The 24,382-nt window shown below is 36.4% G+C and overlaps 1 protein-coding gene across 2 annotated transcripts; it reads right to left on the reverse strand.

Moving 5' to 3' along the window:
- Positions 1 to 746: 746 nt before the first annotated feature.
- LOC118738678 (tyramine/octopamine receptor) lies at positions 747 to 24,382 on the reverse strand. 2 transcript variants are annotated; one of them, XM_036469591.1, is made up of 3 exons: positions 24,301 to 24,382; positions 6,729 to 8,462; positions 747 to 1,555 (listed from the first exon to the last, which is right to left on the reverse strand). In XM_036469591.1, the coding sequence occupies exons 2-3, from the start codon at positions 8,279 to 8,281 to the stop codon at positions 1,522 to 1,524; spliced, it is 1,587 nt and encodes a 528-aa protein (XP_036325484.1). In that variant the 5' UTR covers positions 8,282 to 8,462; positions 24,301 to 24,382; the 3' UTR covers positions 747 to 1,521. The 2 variants fall into 2 exon arrangements, with proteins under 2 accessions (XP_036325484.1, XP_036325483.1); XM_036469590.1 differs by lacking the exon at positions 747 to 1,555 and having other exon boundaries at positions 6,257 to 8,462; positions 24,301 to 24,380.

Consider the following 24,382-nt stretch of genomic DNA (forward strand, 5'->3'; position numbering starts at 1 on the left):
TCGCGCACGTATATCGCGTCAGTATTTGCATAATTTTTGTATTGCACTTATAATGGCGCAAGAAATTTTTCTTATTTATAGGTAATGCATACCACAATCATTTTAACATTTCCAATGTTAACTTTTCGATGTTCACTCTATGAGAGTTATATTATATTTTTCGATCCGAATTACGATCCATCAATATTTGATGCTACATCTTCAAGAAATATCACGATCCAGGATCGCGAACCAAACATCGCGATCCGTATTGATGGCGTAACAGGCGCCTAATGGTCTGCTTATGTATACTTCGCACAACTTCGCATAAACTTCAAACGGTAATTTCGTATGTGCTTTGTATGTATTTTGTATGTATTCCGTTACCCATAATTTAGCAGAGCTTTTAAAAACTTAGCGATCTGTTGAGTTTAGATTTTGCTTCACATTTTCTTAAGTTACATTTTTATTGGACTGGTACAAATGGTTGTGCGAAGTTATGCGAAGTATGCATAATCAGACCTTTAGGGCGAGCAAGTTTGAGAGAACAATGGGGGGATTCATGAGCATGAGAGTATTTTCATAACCGTTGAACAGTGTTGCCGCGGAAAATTATTTTTCCAAACAAAACTTTCCACCAAACTACCAAAAATTTTGTTAGAATTTTTAAATATCTTTTTCAATGTCAAGTTTATTAAAAATGTAGATAACATAACATTTAGTAAAACTAAAACAGCGGTAGTACAATAAAAACAAATTTACTGCGTATAACGATTCATTTTACTGTACAGACTTATAGAAATGCATGTTAGCTTTACACATACATGAGTATTATTATTATTGTTATTACTTCGGAAATACTCCCGCTGCGATCAAAGAATATCTATTGTTCTAAACCCTAATTGTAATCACTCCCACCTCCGGGTATTTATGAAGTTAAGCACTTTGGAGGGTGCCATGTTCCAAATTTTGGATGGAGAAGATAATCGTTCCCCACGGTGTATCATTCTGCTATTCGTGACACGTGGGGTTTCCTCAACTAGCCTAAAAAAGGCTCCGAACCATGCAAACGCATTTGGGCTGCATTCTTTGAGAGATCTGAACACATTACCTAAATCGTAATGTTATTGTGGGTTTCCAGGTGGTTTAAAAGAGTTTTACAGCTGCCCAAAAGCCTTGATGCCAAGGTCCATGTACGTCTGCCACAGTACTCCCGTCGTCCATCTTCGCACCATCGGTATACCCTTCGGCAATCATAGTTATTATCGCTTCACAGCGGTCCCTTTCACGAATTCTGTCCTTGTAAGGTTTGTAGAAGAAATTACTCGGGATCATCCAGGAATAGCTCGAGAACCTCCAAATGACCCCGAAGATCTCCACTTTTCTTTCTGATTCTATTGAACAGCCGTAGGGCGCTCCAGCAGGCCTCTTTTTCAATCAGAATAGACAAACAAGAAATGCCTGTGATGACTTGAGGGGCATCCGTTGGACAGGTACGCACTTGCGTTTACTTGCTTAGCTTCTTTCCACCAGGCCAGTGCTTCATATGTATGTAACAACGGGTTTTACTGCCGTACTGAAATATAAATACATTAGATATTAGATATTCCCCAAGTCTTACCATGAAGTCTCTGACATGCATAAAATATATTTGTTGAGAGATGTGATTTCCAATTGAGCCTTGTGTACAGAGTTAGCCCTAGATACTTCACCTCTTCTGAGAACTCAATTTCTGTCCCTGCCAAGGAGGATCTAGTCAAGTAGACTTTCCTTCTTTTGGTAAATAAATAAATGGGACAATGGTGGAACTCAGTGGGTTTAGGTACAAGCCCCGTTTCAGCGCACCACTATATATTCGTGTAAACAAGTTTGCTAAAATATTTGCAGATACATATTTTCTATTTTTCGCAAATAACTATTATTATAATGCAACATACCAAATCTTAGTTAGCCTAGCAACCTACCAAATGGAAATAAACCTACCAGTTTTGGTAGGAAAAGCCCATGTGTGGCAACGCTGTTCGCCGGTATAGTGTTTCAGCGCTAAGCTGAGCTTTTGCTATATACCCAGGCAATGTACATATGTAAATAAAATTATGTTTATGCATTAAAATAGTTGAAATCAATTACATTCTTATTTAAGTTTTATGTTTTTGTGTACCTGCAAGCATTGCGGTTCCAAAAAGAGTCTTCTCAGACGCCAGAAATCTCATTACTGAAAAACGTTGTATTATAGCTACAAATCCACAGTTATTGTTTCTGCATAGATACTAATATTGAAAAAAAAAACTTGTATTTAAGCGATTGAATTCTTAACCGATGTCTTTTCTTTATTTTGCAACACATGTGTGAATGTAAATTGTAATAGGATCGGAGCAATACATATGTGTGTATGTACATATGTACATTAGGGTGGCCCTTAAAAATGTAATTTTAAGTTCACCCCCTCAGTCGCTCATACTACGGTCAAAGAAATCACATAAATTTTAGTCCCGATTGGAGACGGTTAAGGCGTGTCGCGCAGGGGCCATGGTTCAGATTCCTCTATGGAGACTCAAAAAATTAAAATAAATTTTTTTTTCATCTAATACCCAAAATCGATACTACTGTTAGCGCAGATATCACGTATAAATTTTGGTCCCGACTGGAGTCGGTTAAGGCGTGTTGCACAGGGGGCAAAGTTCAGACTCCCCTATTTTGAGTGTCCATAGAGGAATCTGAACTTTGACCCCTGTGCGATACGCCTTACCCTACTCAAATCGGGACCAAAATTTATATGTGACATCTTCGACGTTAGTAGTTTCGATTTTGGGTATTAGATAAAAAAACTATTAATTTTAATTTTTTGAGTCTCCATAGAGGTATCTGAACTTTGACCCCTGTGCGAGACGCCTAAGCCGTCTCCGATCGGGCCCAACAATTTTTGTGTGATATCTTTGACTATATTAGCATCGATGTGGGGGTTGACGTTCAGGAAATCTGATGTAATAATGTACTTAATACATTTAAGGACCACTCTAATGTACATATCGTACGCTTTTCACATTGTTTGAATCATGATAAAAAGATAATAAGGTAAAACCATTGAGAGGCAGTCTAACGTTTGCCAGCAATATAATTTAAAAATTCAAAACTCACACACACTTCCCATTTTCAATCTCAAACAACAGCAATTTTGAACACTTTTATTTTTTTTTATTCTCAATTTTATATGATTTTAAAATGCTGGCAAACGTCAGAAAAAAAATCATGGCCGACGAATTGAGAGAATGAATTTACCTTGCAATGTTTTTATCATGATAAAAATATAGTAAGGTAGAACCGCTGAGAGTTACTTTTAAAATTCTTGACGTTTCCAAAACATTTTAATTTTTAAATTTACTCACAAACTCACACACACATTTTCATTTTCAATCTCAAGCAACAACAATTTCGAACAATTTCAATTTTTTATTTTCAACTAGCCAATGCCCGCTTACTTCGCGGCGCCTAATAAGAGCTTTTGCGTTGGCCAATGCAAAAGAGCGTTTAAAAACAAAATTAGTCTGTAAAATCAAAATTTTTGATTTAAGTTGAAACCACTAAGGCGCAGAATCCTCCTCACACATAGGCCAATAATAGTAACGCTGTGATACCATATGGAATACCAATCCCTTTCGGTGTCATGAGCTTTACCGATGGTCTTATTTCCACCTTTGAGATCTCTGCCAGGCATGCGTAATCTTTTTGTATGATCTTGCAACTACAACATTGGTGCGATGCGTATGCCAATAAAAGTTCTTATAGGGAAACTCAAGAGCAAAGAAGTGCCTTTTCTGTTATAGGAGGGCCAAAATCCTCGCTGTCCCACAGGATGAAAAGTTTTCCGGTACATTGCTAAATGAGTCGTGTGATCTCTTAAGTATCTTTCAAATGAAGCAATTGATATACTTACAGTGATCTTTCCTTGTTAGTTCACCACTTTTACAATTCGTGGTAAAATTTATGAACTGATTTCTGGGTAGATGCAAGACCGCATGATCGTGCATGAGGGCGTCAGAAAAACTTAACCCCATCCTTCATTTAGACATCTGAAAACTAAATTCGTATAACTTAAACATAGTACCAAAGCAAACCAACCACACGGGGTTTCTAAACATTTCGTCTGCAGCGCCATCCATTGGGTTCATTTTCTACAAAACAATTGCTTACCATAAAATGAATACGTGTTATGAATTTCAACCTTAACTCCACCGGCACTAATCAGGTAAATTTTAATCAAAAGAATTTTCCATCATACAGGTACATAGCTCACATTTAAAATTTGAGCGAAATCGGTTAATAAATACGATTTTTATAAATAACTCAACTCCAGCACCACCAGGCGAGTTTTCTAGTAGCATGTAATTGGACCATATATGTATGTATGTAAGATAACCTCCGGCAATCTGACGGAACTCTATTCAGTGTTTTTTGAGTTTATTCCGAACAACGAAAACGGCTATCATTTTATGCAAATAGGTATGTAGATAGGACAGTTTATAGCGAAACTCATAAAAGCAAAGCTCCATTATTTGTGAAAAATTTTTCACATAAATTTTACCTTACTGAAAATTAAAGACAAAGTTGCAATAGTTCAATGGGATTTAGAAATCTAGGAGAAAATGGTTCCCAATCGAATGATACTTGCGCGTTTACGTAAATGTATATCGAGCCAGTCTTTCCAATAATTACCACTTTTCGCCATAACTACGGTATTGATATTATATGTAGCTGTGTAGAATTTCAGGACGTTAGCGTAAGCAGTTCCAGAGATAAGCTATATGAGAAGTTCAGTTTGTATGGAAGGAAGGAGCCACGCCCCCTTTCCCAATGCATTTGTAATATATGCATCAGTGCTAAGTTTCAGTTCCCCAGCGTAATTGGTTTTAGAGATATATCCCGAGCTACATACCGAGCAAATTTTTGGTCAGAATATTTATTTTCAAGGTGTTGCCAAATATAAACCAAGTCGATGCAGCCGTTTAGTAGTTTAGTGAAATATATTGTAAAGGGACTTTATGAAATTGTAAAACGTGACGTCTCAGATTTCTTAATTTTTTGGCAGCAACAATGAAAAGTTTTAATTTTTTTTAGTGAAAAACCTTCCACACATAAATAAAAAAAAATTAAGTTTGTGGTTATATCAAGGCGAAATTTTGAGAACGGTCCGTTGCTAACTCTAAATATAAGTAACGACTTACTGGAAAAAGTTAATTCAAATAAATACCAAGGAATAATGATCGACGATAAACTAAAACAAAAAAAAAATGGATTCTATATTTTCAATTAGAGCTCTAGCAATATGTACATCGGTGAAAACTGCATTTAATTCCATACATTAGCTTTTGCGTGATACGCTTACAAACATACAGACAAACATACCAAAATTTTATATTTGGCTTCTGTTGATCTAATAAACCCCCTATTAATTTTTCTTCAACATATATTATGTACAGATATCGGCCTGTTGTAATTTTATTATTCTCAAATACTCTCGTTTGATACCCATATGGCAACACTTAGTTTTATATTATAAATTTAACTGAATTAAAGTTTTCAAATAAGTGGCAACCCGCTTCAAGAATATTTTCAAAAGTAAGCTTCCTAATCCTCTTAAGTTTAATATTCGTATTGCAATATTTCATTTATTTTACAAATTTTAATGAATACAATTTTTAAATCAGTTGGCAAAAATGCAATATTTAATTTATGCTATCAATTAAATTAAATTAAAGTTTTCAAATAGGTGGCAACCTTCCACAAAAATATTTTCAGCTGTAAGCCTTTGTAAATCTCTTTCTTTTGACAGCCATATTGCAGTATTCACTTTACCGTATCAATTGAACTAAACTGAAATTTTAAATACAGGTGGCAACTCTCTAATTTTTTCTTCTATATTGGAAGCTAGATCTCTAGCGATACATCGGTGAAAACTCCATTCAATTTCATGTTTTCGACTGATGCGCGTACAAATATACAGACAGGCAGAGATTCAAAAATTCTAAAAATTGTTCATAGGGCTTCTGTAGCTTTAATAAAAACCCACCATATTAATTTTTCTTTAATATCTATAATGTACAGACATCGACCTGTTACAATTTTATTATATGTATAGATTTTATATGATTTTAAAATGCTGGCAAACTTCAAAAAAAAACATGGCCGACAAATTGAGAGAACGGTTCTACCTTGTTATGTTTTTATCATGGTTTGGTTGGTTTTGTTATGACGACACACATACATATGTATATCAAAATTCACTCAAATTGAAAAACATTTTAAGCCAAAATCATTCATTCGTTTTGAATATGAACGATTCATATGCCGTTTTGAATGAATATTTGCAGCCCTCTAATCCATACATAAGTTTATCCATAAAATCTCAATTTGGAGCTACACTAGGACGAATACAATTTTACAAGTACATTTATTAATAGTTAAGTTATTGATCGTTTGTTGAGAGCTCCATTCAGTTCGTTCACCTTAACATCTCAAAACAACAATCAACGTAAAACAACAATACGCAAAAGCTATCAATGATTTCACAATAATTATTAAACTATTTTCACTTAAATCCGAGAAGTGTTTTAAAAGCTCGCCTATAATCCAAGTTAAATATTGTGTAAATAACTGGATTCAGCCCTGAATTTATATAGCCCAGCCAAGTTATAAAGTTCTTAAATTTATTCGTGGGACAACAACTGCCACAGAAGGGCAGGATGACGTACATCAGAAAGAAGGGCAGCCAACATATAACAAATACACCCATAATAATGCCTAGTGTGCGTGCCGCTCGTCGTTCCTTTGACAACGATATCTTCTGTTTTTCTTCTATGAACTGGTATACACCGGCAGGTTTTTTCTGCAACGGTGGGGCCGATGAGGTGGCGCCTGTCGATGATTGCGGCGGTGTATTTTCGTCATTGATCACATCGATTGGCCCTGTGCCGCCTGTGCCTCCTTTATGATCACTGTTATTGCCAGCTAAAATCTCGCTATTTTCTAAGCATTTGTTTTCACCAACCACAACCAGTATCTGTTCTGCTCCAATTGTATCCACAACAGCGGGAGTTTTATTGCCATAAGGTTTATCGCCGTCGCCCTGTTTGTTCTTGCGTGCTCGCATTTTTCTTTGTTTAATGGAGTCTTTTATTTTCGCACGGCGAGGTTTCTTTCGTTGTGGAACTACACGCTGCTCCATTTCTTGAATATTATCCTTAGTTAGTGCCTCGTTATTTACATGTGCCTCACTACTTATAGAGTCTTGATCATTTTGTATTTTGATAGCGGATGTGGGTTGAGTCGAAACTTTTCCACAACTCAACATGGCCAAGCACAGAGAACTGAAATCATAGTTTTCTTGTCTTTCATTTGCGTTGCTCAAGATCACTGTCTCAATGTCTGCACTTTTCCTTGCCATAGTATTTATTTTCGAAGCTTTGGCACGCTCCCGTAATCGTCGCCTGGTTGCGATATAGATTTCGATGTATACAATAGTCATAATAGCTAACGGAATAAAAAATGATCCCAATGATGAGTATATCACGTAACCACGATCTGAGTTTAATTCACAAGGAGTGGTGCTGGTAAATTCGTCTGGCCAGTCATTCCAACCTACAAGCGGTGGTGAACTGATTACTAAAGACAAAATCCACACACCAGCTATCAAAAGTAGAACTCGTCCTACTGTTCTCTTTTGTGCATAATTAATTGGATCTGTTATGGCCCAGTATCGATCTAGGGCAATTGCGCATAAATTTAGTATTGACGAAGTACAGCATAATACGTCACATGTAAGCCACATTTTACAAACATGAATACCGAATTCCCATCGACCGAGAATCGAGTAAGCTACGTTGAACGGCAATACGAGCAATGCAACTGTGAGATCTGCCACTGCTAATGATACAATAAAAAAGTTTTGAACTATTCTCAAGGGCTTATAGGTAAATACGCTTAGAATGACTAGTATGTTTCCAATTATGGTTAGCACAATTATAACGGAGAGTACAATTGTTGTGAGAATGGCCTCCAACTCTGGAACAGCTAGCTGTATACCGAAATGACTCCAGTATACCTTTTCAGCATCTACAGAGTTGCTGCACTCATCGAGAGTTTCCCGCTGGCTACTATTAATTGTAGATGTAGTGACGAAAGCGGTAGTTATTACAGAGGCAGGTACAACTGTGCTAATTGAGGTGGAAACGCTAGTTAACGTAACATCGGTACTTTTATTGATGGAAATGTTCAGCAACAACTGAGTTTGTTGCGTTGGCGGCATTTTACATTTTTCTGGATTAGCTACTCATTTGCTTTCAGCCCCTGCCACTTTTTTGATTTACAATTTGAATTCAATTGAAACATTTATGTATAATAAAGAAGTCCTCCGATTTTAACCGTTGGATGCATCCACTGCGTTGATATAAGTATTCGGTGACGATTTGGTAATTTAAGAGATGAACCTGAAAGAAAAGAATACGGGAATTAGTCATTGTCTTATGTAATAGTCTTTGGTTTGCAAAAATCTTTGAGAAATTCTACCGGTGGCGATTTCCGGCCGGAGATTTTCTTTCTTTAATCTAAGCCTAAGTGGGAGGTTCTACAAGCCTTTGTTTCTTTGCTAGAGCTTCTCAAATATTGCAAAGTCGCGATTCTTTGAAACTGACCTTGTTTTTCTTAAAATCTGAAGCTGATGGAAACTTTATGCTTACGTCAAAAATAGCGTTAACATTAGCTGCATCAAATTTGTTTCTATTTTTGTTGGTGTGTGTAATAACTATTGTTAAATAGCCAATACCCGCATGTTTCGGTGCCTTCAAACACCTTTCGAGCTGTAAAACAATGACTCAATTCTATTCTACGCATATCTATAATACGGGTATCGAATTTCAAGCAAATCAGACCATAAATAAGAATTTTTGGAATAGATCGGTCCCAGGTCTAACTATCATAAAAAGAGTATCCGATATTTTAACCCTGACAATAAGCTACCTACGTACCAAGTTTCAAGCAAATCGCTCTATAAATAAGATTTTTTTCCAATAGATCGGTATCTGGTCCACCTATCAGAAAAATCCTCCTATATTTTAACCCAGACAATACGCTACCTACGTGCCAAATTTCAAGCAAATCGGACCATAAATAAGACTTTTTCGAATAGATCGGTCCCTGGCTCACTTAACGGAATAATGGATCCCTTATGCTAATTTAGGCAAAAGGTACGTACATAGGTAGCCAAATGCATTTTTTAGCGTAGCTCGACCCCTGCCCCACGTATCGGAAAAATTCAAACTTTGTGCACTCCTTCTAAACACCTTTCCAAAAAGCAGCAACCATTCGAATCGGTTAAGAAACATATTTAGAAGAAAATTGTTCCCAATTGATTCATGTTCACAATGAATTTCACAATTATCAGAAATTTTCCAAGCTTCACAACGAATTTTCCACCTTAACATTGTCCAAAATCATCAAATCATGCGATAAAATACAAAATTTCGTCGACAAAATCCAAATATTCGCGTTCTTCTGGACTCTCTGGACTCCGACTTTTCCAGAATTTTCTATTTTACCATTCGAAAGCCATCCCGAAGTAATTGCACAAAAAATTCCATACAAAAAAATCAATTTTCGATTTTTCCAATTTCCCGACTTTCCCGGAAAGTTTTCCCAAAATTTTCTATCGTAAAAACCTTTTCCTGGAAATTGCGAACAACTAAAAGAAAAATTTTGCCACATCGGCCCAACCGTTCTCAATTGATGAATTACTATACATTTTTCACACCATTTTTATATATATAAGATGTATTTATATCGAAAACAAATTTTTAGGACGTAACATGTGCTTTTAATATATTTTTTGTTTTAAAAAGCAAAAGAAATTTGTACATACTTCACGTTACATACTCTAACATTTATACGTATGTTTATACTAGGGATGTTGCAAATGTGGAATTTTAGACATCCGCGGATGCGAATGCGATTGTCAGGTATTTTTAAGAAATAATTTAGGTAATTAAACTAGGTGATTTACACTCTAAAAAGTCCATGTAAAACTACTACCGAAAAGTGTTTATTTATCAACCAAAATCTGTGTAAATATACGTATAAGATGTTCAAGATTTGATTTTTGAACATGAGATGTTTAAAATACCCACATAAATAGTTAAAATTGCGAACATTTTGAACGTAAAAATATATTTTTTATTAAAAAAAAACATTAAGTTCTCGTATTTAATCAATTTTAAACATTTTATGTGTAATTTTGCTCTACGCGACAAATTTGGTATGTAAAAGTAAACAGGAAGTGTTTAATTATATTAACGCCGTGTGTAAATTTGCAAAAATTAGGAGAGGAAACTGGTTACTTCTCTTTATATTCGTAACTATAAACAAAATTTTTTTAGAGCAATTTTAAACATTGTATGTGTAAACTGTTTAACTGTGAGCACTAAGTGTGTAAAACTCAAAAAAAAAAGAAATTTGTTGTACGTCACACATATGGTAGGTAATAGGGATGGGCAGTGGGGGGTTGAAATTAGATTTTTTCCGAATTTCGAACATTGCCCAACCATTCGATTATACGATTCGAAATTTGGTGGTGCAAATTCGATTTAATTCGAGTTTTTTCGAATTTGCCAAAAATTTTTTTAAGTGAAACTTCTTAATCGAGTTCGGAGATGTTTGCGTTAAATATTTAACACCATGTTATAAAATCTGTATCGTTCGTTCGGTTTTCAAAAACGAGGTAGGTGTCAAATGAAAGGGGTTGCCCTGTAGATGTGTAATATGGTTTTAGCTTTGTGCCATATGAATGTATGTAAAAAAATCAAAATCAGATTATTTAATAAGTTAAATAAATTACCCCAATATGGGTATCAATCGAAATGATTTTGAATAAACTTTATTTTTGAATTGCATTTAAGAGGGGTGCCACCTGCTTGAAAAGTCTAATTTAGTTAAAGAAGTGCTATGCTTAAAATACTATGCAACAATTACAATATTTTTGAGGTGCTTGAAGAGAGTGGTCACCTGTTTAAAAAGTTAAACTCAAATTACACTGTAGGACAGACCAAACCAGCCCGGACTTTACTAACATTTTCTGAAAGTATACCCATCAAGTAGTAAAACACTCGGTGGATTTGCAAAAGTTAGCTCGTATTTTTATTTCATGGCCTACTAAAGTTTCCATGTCTCGGCCTAAGTAGTTTTCAAAAAAAATTTTAAAATAAATGTCTGAGCGAAATTAAAAGTTAAGACATATATAATAAAATTTCATGGGAAATATTTTCGTAGAACATTTTAACCTATTAGCTCCCGCCTAAAAGGGTAATTTTGATCCTTACTTCAATAAATCCCGCAAAAAACAAATTTGGAAGGTCGTTAGAGGACTGGTGTACTCTAGAAAATTATTTACCGGAAAATTTTACTAGCGGTCTTCTCAGGTAAAAGCTTCGTACTACCAACGTAAAAGCCTCTACAAATTTAAAATAAAGAATCAACAAAAAAGTACTTTTACATTTTTTTTTATTTAAGAATAAGAGTTCCTTCTTGGCACAGATTTTTTTGTCTTGATACATCAGATCGAAAAACATGTATTTTTTACTTGCATCCCTAAGAGAAATGGAGTGCCACACACAGTGATGGCAAATTTAGTCAGAAACAAGAAAGTTGAAGAGTTGATTTCTTTGGAAATAAATGCGAAATTCGATTTTTTCTAGAAAAATTCGATTTTATCCGACGCAAAGTTCGATTTCAAAATTTCGGCGTTTTGGAGCTAAAATTCGATTAAAATTCGAATATCGAAGCTTCGAATATCGAATTTACCCAGCCCTAGTAAGTAAAAGTGAACAAGGAGTGTTTAGTTTAATTAGCACGGTGTGTAAATTTCCATACATTAAATATAATAATAAATATTAAGTGCTCATATTTACTAAACTTTAAACATTTTATGTGTAATTTTGCTCGATGCGACAAACTACGTGTAAATGTACCAGTATTTAATTTTATTACACCGTGTGTAAAGTTGCACACATTAGGAGAGGAAACTGGTTACATCTCTTTATATGCGTAAATTTAAACAAACATTTTTTAGAGCAAATTTTAAATATTTTATGTAAATCAAACCTGCGCTACAAAATAACTGCCCGCTCGAGGCTTTAGATATCTGTGTGGGAAACTTGACAATCGCCTCTATTCCGATTGTCGACACTACAGTCATTCGTCGAGATTTGAGATTTTGTTGAGGCAACCAATGACATAGTCTACTACAAATTTTTAATCCTACTATCCTTTCAAAAAGTCGTTAATGTTTTTATTTACGACATAGTTCGGCGAACGATTGTCGTTACGAACGACTTACGACAACCAGAATAGGGGTGAATATTTTTAATTCATTTCGAGTGACACTGCAGTTGAGAAGACTTTTACTTATATTTTTTTTTATTTCGGTGCAAGAATAATTCCTTTTTGAGAATTTCATCGGGTCTGAAAATGTCTTCACTTGAAGAATCCAACATCATGGCAAGATCGTATACAACGACCAGGGTTCGGAAATTCTCATTCACATTCTCTTACGTTCGTGATGAAGAAAATTCCATAATTATTTTTGCATTCTTTTATCGCGAGTGAAAAATGCAAACAAATTTATTATCCCTCACATTCGGAATGCGATCGACAAAAAAAATGTCCGCTCCTTTTCATTCGCGATCGAAAAAAGCACAGAAATTTCCTCTCACTTGAATATGAGAAGTCCGAGCATTATGCATTTTGTTATGCATACAGCATGCATTAAAAGTGCGCGTAGGTAGTGATTTTTTCTTCAAACTGCATTTCCCTAAGTGCGGAGTTGTGTGGTTTAGTTGGGATTTCCCTGAACACCAGATATTTCGTAAATACGTACGTTCTTCATAAAATTTCATTTTGTAAGAGTTTTGGGTGTGCACCTATGTACCTACATAAAAGAGATAAACGATGCGGGTGCTCCATTCGCGATCACTCACAACAGCTTATCCTAAAAACTTTTTAGGGCGTTGTATGGGAGATGTTTTTTCGCTTTTCCAAGGATTACGCTATAATTGCACGTATACATACACTGAGCAAAAAACACGCGTTGGAAAAATGAAATTTTTTTATTTGATTACCGTTTAAAAATGTACGTTTTTAAATCAAGTGAAAAGTGAATATTTCCATTATATATACACTACGTATAATAAGGGTCGTAGCCAGGATTTTTTTCGAGGGGGGGGGGGGGGGGGGGTTCTGGCAATTTTTTTTGTTTAGTTTCACTTTTATTTCAACGTATCTTGATTAAAGGAAAAATACTGATGGAAATAAATTTTTTCTCAAAAACAGGGTTAAACTCTTGAAATTCCTGCCCGTATTTTGTTTGTAAGTCAAAATATGAGTGGCATTATGCTACTATGATAGCACGGACGAGTACATCGCAGGTAGCGATGACTGATTCCCCGAACTCCAACGTACAAACCCCACAAGAAGAGGAAGGACATGATTATTCACCTTCAAGCTCCAATGGAACCAGAGTAAAATCGTACTATTCCGAAAATGTGAATAAGGTCCTTCTCTCTACGGCACTAGTGTCAGTAGAACAGAGAGGAGAACTCTTTAAACTCTGAGCTCTCATCGATCAGGGCTCAGAATGGAGCTTCATCTCTTCTAAGGCCCAAAACAATCTGAGATTACCATGTCAAAGCTCGAACTTTGAAATCTCCGGCACGGGTGGGACAGTAGTTCAGACTTCGAACAAAATCCGCTCTCTGGTCTTAGTGTCCTCCGACTTGGCTACGAAAGTCACCGCTCAAGCAATTGTGCTACCACAACTGACCAAAATACTCCCAAGATTTCAGCCAACTCGCCAACAACGCGAAAAGTGGTCTCATATTAAGCTAGCAGACCCCAATTGTCATTCCCCTTCTCAAATCGACCTATTGATAGGCAGCGATCTCATCCCGTAAATCATGCTTGAAGGCATTGAGCATATCTCGAAAAATCTGTTAGCACAAAAGATGATTTTTGGCTGGATTTTGAGCGGTCAGATCCCTAATAGAGTGGTGTCTTTCTCCACTCAAGTGGAACAAAACTCAAACAAATTTATGGAATCTCAACTGCGAAAGTTCTGGGAGGTAGAAGAAGTTCCTACACCCAATCTCACGAGTCCTGTAGATAGGCTATGTGAAGAGTTATACCAATCCACTACATCGGGCACACCTGAAGGTCGCTACGTAGTCCGGCTCCCTTTCGAGCCAAGTTTCCAAAAGGAAATCTTTCTAGGTCAATCTGGCACCACAGCTCTCCAGCAATTTTTCAGTATGGAGAGTCCAGATGGGCATATCCGTGTAGTTGACGTACGCACCAAAACCTGCATTCTCACTCGGTCTATTATAAAGCTATGCCCTTAGCCATACGCAAATATTCCTCCAACACCCACAGCAGATAACTAAACAAATTTTCATCGTTCATGTTGATATCTCTCGTCTCGAACGACTGCCCTATACCCGCACTGCTTCCCTACATTTGTTTACCACGACAGGCAATACACTTATATGCTTATCCCTCTGCCTTATTAACTAGTGTCTAACACCCCATTATTCAGCTATTCGCAAAACCCTATTTGTAGATGGAGATTGACAAGCCTCAGCCGGCACCACGCACTTTTACTTCGTCGCAGGGGAAGATCGACACACCTAAGCCAGCGCCACGCCCATCCACTTCGTCACAGGAGAAGGTTGATACGCCTCAACCAGTGCCACGCCATTCCTTGTCGCCGAGAGTAGTAAAGTCGATGGGTGGAGTTCCAATCCCGACACCTACCCAACCTATTACTGGCGAACCATCAGTAGCGGACTTCCAGAGATGTCGTCTTTGTGCGCGCTATCATGCGCTCAGAGTATGCCCAGTTTTTCGGGCCATGCAACCACAGCAGAGGTTCCTCATCGCGCGAGCTCATAAGTTCTGCACAAACTGCCTCGCACTCTCCCACGCTACAAGCGAGTGTACATCCAGCAGAAATTGTCGCTCTTGCATCGAAATGACTCCGGCACCTCTGGTCGCCGGTTAAAGCCGCCTGCACGCTACCCCCCGAGACCTGCTTGGAACATTTATGATTGACATTGTGCCATGATGTTATTTCCATTTTTGTAAAGTTCTTTACGAAACTTCCAATTGCTCTAATTTTAACTTACATTTTTCAGATTTACAGTTTTGGTGTCTTCAAACTAAAAAAAACACCAAAAAACGCACCAAGCACTAAAATCAAAAATTTTCGCGTGTTAAATTAAGAAAAGCACTAAATTTAGTGCGAAAAGTACTAAGTTGGCAACAGTGGTTGCCGTTCCTGTTCGCAGCATATAACACAGTTACGAGCGAATATGTGGTACGAAGTAGTGATGTAAAATTTGACCTACTCTCAGACTTCTAAATTTGAACTTATACTCAGTACAAGCAGGTGGGACGAATTGCGCAATAAACAGGTGAAGTAATAAAACAGCTTTCTCGCGTTATTTTCTGACATTCGGCTGTCTTATAGTCACATTTTATAGGCATGTTTTCAAATAAGGCAGTGTCAACATATTTCTTCTCACTCTAATATTAATTCACCTGGTATAATTCCACCATTGGTGGGGTGCATGTAGGGTGGCCAGATGCGCTGATTTAATCAATACATGTGCTGATTTTTTTCTATTGTACTGATTTTTAAGAGCCCGAAATCAGTACGCAAAATCTACTGATTTTTTGAGTTTGTACTGATTTTGTACTGATTTTTACATTTAATAAATACTTTTGTAAATTGGTGTAATTGACATTTACTTGAGGTTCACATGTTCAAAACAATGGTTTTTGACAACTCATATGTACATGTGAGCAGATTGAAAGCATTAATTAAATTTAAACCATTATTAAAAAGGTGTCAGCTTGCAATTGTTTCGTTTCGTAGGATTTCGCAAAATAACAAACTGTTTGGATTCAACCCAACCCGATTTGCAATCACGATTTGAAGGTTTTACAGGATTTAGAGGAAAAGCTGGTTTCGCCATTAATAAATCTTATGAAAGGTGGTGGTGAGTTAATCATATATTAAGTACACTGAGAAGATGACAATAAGAGATAATCTTTTGATTATAATTAAACATCCACTGAGAAATCGGCTGTCAGTATTTCAAACTTAAGACGACTACTGCTTTGTTTTAAAGTAATGAATTTTTATAGTGATAATACTATATGTATTTAAAAGTCTATTACTTATTTGTTGTTAAATTAATGCGCTGTTATTTGGTGGTTATATTGTTAATAATAAAAAATACGCTTAAAAATTAGCTGATTTTTATGACTTTGTACTGATTTTTGATCCCAACTGTAACTATAATATCTGGCCACCCTAGGTGCATGCAATAACACCATACGCAATAATTGCCATTACTTGGACATTAAAAAGCAGTTTCAGTTCAATCATAAGCGAAAGAGCACCTGTTTGGCAAAAAAAAAATATGTGGCAGCACTTTCAATCATACCAGAATTACATCCGGTAATTTGCCATTGCCTGAAAAAACGTCCATGTTGCTGGGACCAGTAGCTCTTTTCTGTAACTCTACCGATTATTTCTCTACTGGTAGAGAATATACGTCATTCTCTACTACTCATTAGCAGTAGAGAACAAGGCGGCGAATTCATATATGAATTTGCCTTGGTAGAGAATTGTTACAGAAACGAGCTACAGGAATCGATTTTTAGACCTTTAGTTTGTGCCGAATTTGTTATATTTTTTACGAATATTAAACAAAGCATAGCATCTCCTAACAGTAAAATTAATAATCGAGTAGGAAGCTTTTTTTACACAAAACGATTTTTTTCCACTATGCGCTTCACTTTAAAAAGGGGAAACTTCCACACTTCCACATATTTCTTGAAACTTAATTTTTTGTTGTTACTTTCGTTTGATAGGAATTGTAGAAAACATTAATCAAAAAGAAGAAAAATTAATATTTATACAGCGCAAATCTAAGCGGAACCAAATACTGTCTTCAACCAGGGTATGAAAATAAACTGTACAAAACAATTCCCATTTGCTCATCGATCATCATATCATTTGTGGTTTTGTACTGTTTTGTACATAGTGAGAAACAAATTGTAAGATTCACTGTCATTTTCCCCAACGAGAAACGTTTGCTTTTCGTTTGTGACAATTGTACCATAGGGTACGTTTTATATGTATGCAAACGTTGCAATTACGTGAAAAATATTTTTTTCTGTAAATTTTCATATCCAATTCAATTAAAGAACATTTTTATTTTTTTTATTCATTGCAGCCATTCGTTTTGTATTTAGTTATTGCATATATGCACACACATATATATTTTTCTCTGCACGATTCATTTCGTTTGTTGTTTCGTCTGTAACTACTAAACTACTGTAGTGTACTATCGCCAAAGTGAACTCTGTTTTGTTTTCGTATTGTACCGAACTGTTGAAGTAATAAACGAAACGAAATAGTAACGTACAATAGGCATGTTTTATTCAACCATCACAAGCAAATAGCTAAATCTTGGTAAAAAAAAAAGAAATTAGCTTATTTCCTATGTTAGCCTAATTTTGACAGTTGTTTGACTGCAAATAGTGTCAAAGTAAGTTTTTGCCTCTTTCTGATTGGCTGAAGGAGAAAATTTCTGATGCTGAATGGCAATGCCTCTTGTTCAATATACAAGCCAAGATAGCTTTTCATAAGCCAATATAATTCTGTTGTCCTATAAGTCCTCCATACAAAATAAGCTAATAGCTTAAATTTCTGGACAAATAAAACACGGCTAATATAGTTTATTTTCGTACACTGCTTCAAACAATCCATTTGGAATACGCATCGTGTTGCCATATGGCAACGGCCGATATCGGACGAATTATTAGAGCTGGAAAACTATCGATGTTCGTTACCATCGATGTTTTCGATGTTTTCAAAGCATCGATACATAGCTAGTTGATGTAATACAAGCAGTTTGAATTGTGTGCAAGCAGCAAGTCGACTGGCCTATTCGGCATTTAATTTCAACTACTTTAAAATAAATTTGGTTTAAACAACTTCAAAGTCAGTATGTTTCTTTTGAATGCGCTTGCGTTCTGCACTTGGCAGATGCTTTTTTGATACTTCCAAGACACAAATTGTGTTTTGGAGTAAAAATAGTAACAAAATTCGAAACGTTTACTCATTGCATTTGTTTTAATGTTGGAAAATTTGTAGGCGAGGTTACACAACGGCCGAGGGTGAGCGGGTCCACATTTAGTAAAACTAAAACACAGCTAGTACAGTACAATGAAAACAAATTAACTGCGTATAACGACTTATTTTACTGTACATACATACATATCGTCATTAGATACGAATAAAGACACGAGCTCAAAAGTAGGCAGCGAAAAAAGACGCGTAAAAAATTTCGGGGAAGAAGAGTTCTTAGGGCCGGTTACTCAATATCTGGTTAACACTAATCTTTGGTTAAACATCTTTATCGAAGTGTTCGACTCCATGCATAACACAGGGAGTTGGTAACGTCGATAACTATGTCTAATGGGCTGTTTTTGCTTACGTGTAAAAGCACATTTAGCGCATTTAGCTCTAAATGCTACTGTAAATGTACATTTATCCATACAAAATGCGTCACCTAAATGCAACTCCATTTTTGCATTAAGAATCTAAATGCTAAAAGCAACCCTGTGATCTTCCTAAATTTCCACGATTCGAACATGGTTTAATGAGAAAAGGTGGCAACATTGCTTTTTCGAGTATACAGTGGCTAGCTGCGTGGATAAAGAAAAGTTAAGCAAATTCAACGTCGATGTGATGCTGATAGAAATCTGGATCAATTTGTGATCAACTCTGTTTGTTTTGTTTCCTAATTAAGTGAGGGAATTTTATTTGACAGCACCGACAAATGAATGTATACGCAAACAAATTTTCGGTAAAGGCATTGGCCCAATGTAGGCTTGCTTTGCTTGCTTCGCTTTGAAAACTGTCAAACAGTGAGATATGAGATATGTTTTCGTGATTTATTTTATTATTTCGTATTCTCCAGCAAAAAATATCCAGTAACTTGCCAGTAACCTAATTTCGGAGAGTAAGCCAATATTTACTCCCAATGAGTGAAATATGAATGAAAGTACGAAAACGCAAAACCAGCAAGAAGTTGCTAGTTTTATGAACAGCTGATTAATTTGTTATTTTCCGATGCAATTTTCGTTGAAAACTAGTATTTTCTTTCTTATTATATATTTAAATAGGTTTATTTTGTCAATTGCAACTCTAAAAGCACCACAAACAATTTTTTGTTAATGTGAATTACATTAAGCATCATGCCATCAGCTGTTTTTCTTACTAGCAAATAGTTGCTATTAAAAATTTATCCAGTAAAAATCCAGTAAAACTTGCAAGTTCAGCTGTCATTTTTGCTCTCTCAATTTCCCCTCTTTGGCTAGTTTCTTGCAAGTTTTTGCGTACGAAAACGACTTCCAGTAAAAAACTAGTAAACTTAGTACTGGATTTACTGGATAGTGCGTACGCAAACAGGGCTATTAATTTATGTTGTATTTTTATTTTAATTTGACTAATGTCTCATGGAAAAGCTTTTATAACTCCTCGTCTTTCACCCATGTCAACGGTACTACAGACATCGAGATATACGCAACTGATAGCTTCTTAAGTATTGGTCTACTACAAATTAATGGTATTGAAAATAAACTTAAGCGTATTTTAGATATTATCTTTATCAGTAATAATGTAAGTTATTGGGTATTCGAATGTCCATCCCCGATAACACATGCAAATACTCATCATACCCCCATAGAAGTTGACATTGAATGTTATGTCTACGCTACTGTTCCTCGTGAGAGAAGCCCATCAATTTTTAATTTTAGTTCATGCAATTTTTACCTTCTGAATAACCGTCTGCAAGAATTTGATTGGGAACATTTATTGAATAATATGGAAGTTTACGCTGCATTTAAAGTCTTTAAAAGCTGTGTATATGATGCGTGTATAGAATTCGTACCAACTCTTACAAACAAGACGTACAGGTTACCTTGGTACAATAAGGAGCTCAAGCGACTTAAAAATCGCAAAAGTAGGCTTTTTAAAAGTTTTAAAGCAACCTGACGCCAATCTATCATGGTAAAATATCAGTACTGCCTTAAGAGGTTTAATTCTTTAGACAAGATTCTTTATAATAGGTTTACTAGGAAAAATTAAGTTAATATCAAAAATAACCCCAAAGCATTTTGGAGTTTTATAAAATCCAAGAATACCAAATCAAGTATGCCGTCTTCAGTCTTCCTTAATGATAAGCAGGCTAATACTCCCGTCGAGGTAGCCAATCTCTTTGCAGATTTTTTTTTCCTCTAATTATGGCTCTGATACAGATATTGTTTTTGAAAATTACCCTTTTTCAGATTCTGCACTTAAATTTGGCGCACTACTTGTTTCTGATAGTGACGTGGAAGAAGCCATATTTTCATTAAAGCACTCTTTTAAATTGGATTCCGATGGCCTTTCAAGTGCTATGCTCAAACGGTGCCCTTCTCTTGTCCAGCCACTAACAATCCTGTTCAACAAGTCTCTTTCCGCCGGGCATTTTATTGATGAGTGGAAAAAAGCTTATATTACGCCAATTTATAAAAGTGGCAATAAGAATGATGTTTCGAACTATAGGCCTATATCAAAGTTGGCTACTGTTCCAAAAGTTTTTGAGTCGGTTGTGAAACAGAGGCTTAATTTTGTAGTTAAAAGTTTGATCAGCCCTTATAAGTGGCAGGTCAACTGTTACTAACTAGGATTGTGTTGCTGCGTTGCAGACGGGTCTCCAAGTTGACGCAGTATATACGGACTTTTCAAAAAAGTTTCCATTCAACTTTCCTTGAATGGATTCGTTCCTATCTTTCCAACAGGTGTTGTACAGTTGCCATCGATAATATACTTTCCAATCATTTTGTTGCCACTTCGGGTGTACCTCAAGGTAGTATCTTGGGTCCTCTCTTATTTGTCCTATTTAAAAACGATGTTGGGTCATGCTTTCTGTCGTCTAAGTATTTATTATATGCTGATGACCTCAAGGTCTACGCAGTGATAAAAAACTCACAAGACGCCATATTCTTGCAATCCGAGCTCGATAGACTACACTCATGGTGCTCTCTTAATTGTTTATCTCTGAACGCCAGTAAGTGCTCGTATTCTACTTACACCAGAAAGCTTCTTCGTGTTCAAACCAAGTATAATATTGGCGGTTATGATCTTAGATATGTCGTAGAGGTTAAAGATTTGGGAGTATACTTTGACTCAAAACTAACCTTCGCAACTCATATTAATTACGTTATTTCCTAAGCTTATGGTATGCTCGCTTTTGTTCAGCGTAATAGTCGGTCGTTTAGGGATCCCTATACCCTTAAGCTTCTGTATGTTTCATTGGTGAGATCTAGGTTAGAATACGCGTCCTTCATTGGCGACTCTATCAGTCCGTCTACTCAAACAGAATTGAAAGGATCCAAAAAGTTTTTATAAAATTTGCCTTGCGTTCCCTGAGGTTTTTGGAGCCTGTACCCCCGTATGCATGTCGTTGTCAACTCCTTGGCTTAAACTCGTTAAATAGTAGGCGCTCATTCCCCGCTGCCTCTTTTGTGGCTAAAATAGTGGTAGGCTCTGTCGATTGCTCTACGCTTTTGGAGAAGTTATCTTTAAATGTTCCGTCTCATAACTTGCGGCGTGCTTCATTATTTTATTTGGGATTTCCGAAATCCAACTATGTGAAATTCTTGCCTCTCTTTAGAACCCTCTCCGAGTTAAATGAGCTTTCGGAATATGAACCATCGCTCTCATTTGAAAGAGTACGTCGTGTCCTGCTAAATTACTTTAGGTAGTATTTATGCTCCTTTGCTTTAGCCAGTAAGGATTTGTATTCCATTTGATTGAATAAATAAATAAATAAAATAAAAATTCTTAATGTTAATGGAACAGACTTTGATTTCGCAACCACACAGCTGATTGCTTTGACAGCGCTCCAAGCTACATTTGGCCAAACAAGCTTTTAAAGTAAATTAAAGCATAATGAAGTGAGTAAGGCCAGCAAAGCAAGCCTACATTGGGCCAGCACCTTTATGGTTAAAACAATTCAAGTCTTTGTATTGAATTTTGGGTTTAAAATTTATTTTTTCCTTTCCAGTAGGGTTTTTGCACATTATCTTCTGGTTGAGAATTTATCGTAATGGATACGGATCTGAATAAGCGCCTGGAACACGGCTGTTTGTCAAAAGCATACGATTTCGAACTCGCGTAAATGTACATTTGCTAAATGCGATAGCATGAACGCTCTTCGAAAGTGCTAAATGTTGCATTTTAAATGCAGCAAAAACGCTTGATAATCGTAGTAATCGGCGCTTAACATAGGCGAGGGCAAAGAAAGACGCGTTAACCTCTTTGACGGCGAAGAAAAACGAAGAAGACTTATTTTCGCGGTCAACTATGTTTGCGAGTATACGAATTCCCAAAAGAGTTTTTTCTGGAATGATGTTGAATCCATGTTTACGGGTCTTTTTTCACAAATTTTTTTCATGCATCCTTTTTCGCCGTCAAAACACTCGAGCGTCTTTATTCGTGTCAAGTGACTATATTATAATTATTACCTCGGAGATACCCGCGTTGCGACCTAAGAAGATATAATGTGCTCAATCCTTATTGTAATCGCTCCAACTTTAAGCTATTTAAAAAACTAAGCACTTTGGATACATATTTTAGATGGAGAAGACATTCCTTCTCCAAAGTGCATCAATCTACTATTCATGCTTTGTGGACAGGCACATAGGATATACTCTGGGGTTTCCTTCACCGACCCTCAAAACCTACATCAGTCTCTACAGAAAGACCCTTTAATTCAATCGGTACGTTAACTTGCAGTGTGCGGTCAGGTAGCCAGTAAAAGTTTTAAGTTCAAGGTATCTTTCGGAGTTCCTCATGAAAAATTATGAATCTCTTTGATTGTCTTATTCCCTTCGACTTCCGCCAGTGTGCAGCAATTCCCAGCTAGCTCCTAAGTAGGTCTGCAGTGTATCCTTTAGATGTACCGCAGAAAGGCTCGGAACCATGCAAACACATTTGGGCTCCACTCTTTGCAAGACAGTCAGCCCTTTCGTTGCCTTCAAAACAGTCATGTTCCTGAACCCTCCACAGTGGTACGCTATTGTGGGCTCCCAGGTGGTTCAAGAGTTCGCAAGCCTTGATGCCGTTTTGAGGCTTTAACGCTGCCTGAATATCTGACATAATATTTATTCTGGCCTCATTTGCCTTCTACGATAAAATTCACGAACACAGACTTCGATTGCGAAGATCTCCGCACAGAATATGGTTGGGTACAAGCCCATTTGCAGACTTTCCTGGAGTCTTGGTCCAAGTACGCCATAAAGTATATATGGATGTTCGTATTGTATATTGGAAATAATAAGGGTATACGTTTGTACTGAGGAATCATGTTTGAGGCCGCGTTATACGAACGCACCGGTGAAATGTTAAGGTAAAAAAATTGCTAAAATGTTTGGAGATACCTATTTTCTATTTTCCTCACGTAATTATTACTCCTAGTCCCGAAACCTACCAAAATCCGTCAAGCCTACTAACCTACCAAATGGAAAAAATCCTACCGGTTTTGGTAGGAAAAGCCCATGTTTGTCAACACTGATAGGAAACCCGATATGCCCGCACAATGTCCAATCTCACAAAGGAAAGTCGGAGGTTTTTCGTTTTGTTTTTTTTAAATTATTTACACAGCTTAGTTAGTTAATTGAGTAAGCGTTTGAGCTCAAATTTGCATGAAAAATACGAAACTATAGCGGGAATATATTGCAAAAAAAGCACTGCGTGAAACGAGGTTGAAAAAAATTCGGACATTTTAAATCGAAATGTCATTCCTTGTTATTCCCTTTCGTGCGCTGTCAAAGGGGGCCTGCCTTATCGGCACCAGTGTTACCAACTACGTATATCGCTACTTGAAGTTGTTTAAGCATTAGGGGAGGTTTAGACTTCAAAAATATTAAGTACAATAATCCAATAATTCAAATAGAGATTTTAAGCTAAGTACGTTATGTAAATAAATGGATATAATAAATATGTTAATATGATGTATGAATGCGTATGTACAATGCGAGTAATTTTAATATACATATGAATTACTACGTACAATTAATGATTAAATTTCAAATAGTAGTGCAAATATGTACACAAGCAGGAATTCAAATACAATTCAATGGAATGGGAAATGCTATGCTAACTTTATAAAATGTTGCGTGGCTGACTCGCTAAGAAGTCCACGCTTAGCCATCCTGTCCCCCCTAGGCGCGCTAAGCGGCTAGT

Source organism: Rhagoletis pomonella, unplaced genomic scaffold, assembly GCF_013731165.1.
Source record: "Rhagoletis pomonella isolate Grant_MI unplaced genomic scaffold, Rhpom_1.0 Rhpom_scaffold_00005, whole genome shotgun sequence".
Lineage (NCBI taxonomy): Eukaryota > Metazoa > Arthropoda > Insecta > Diptera > Tephritidae > Rhagoletis > Rhagoletis pomonella.

Coding starts and splice junctions, on each gene's coding strand:
- LOC118738678 (XM_036469590.1), bottom strand. CDS start 8,281: ATGCCGCCAACGCAACAAACTCAGTTGTTGCTGAACATTTCCATCAAT.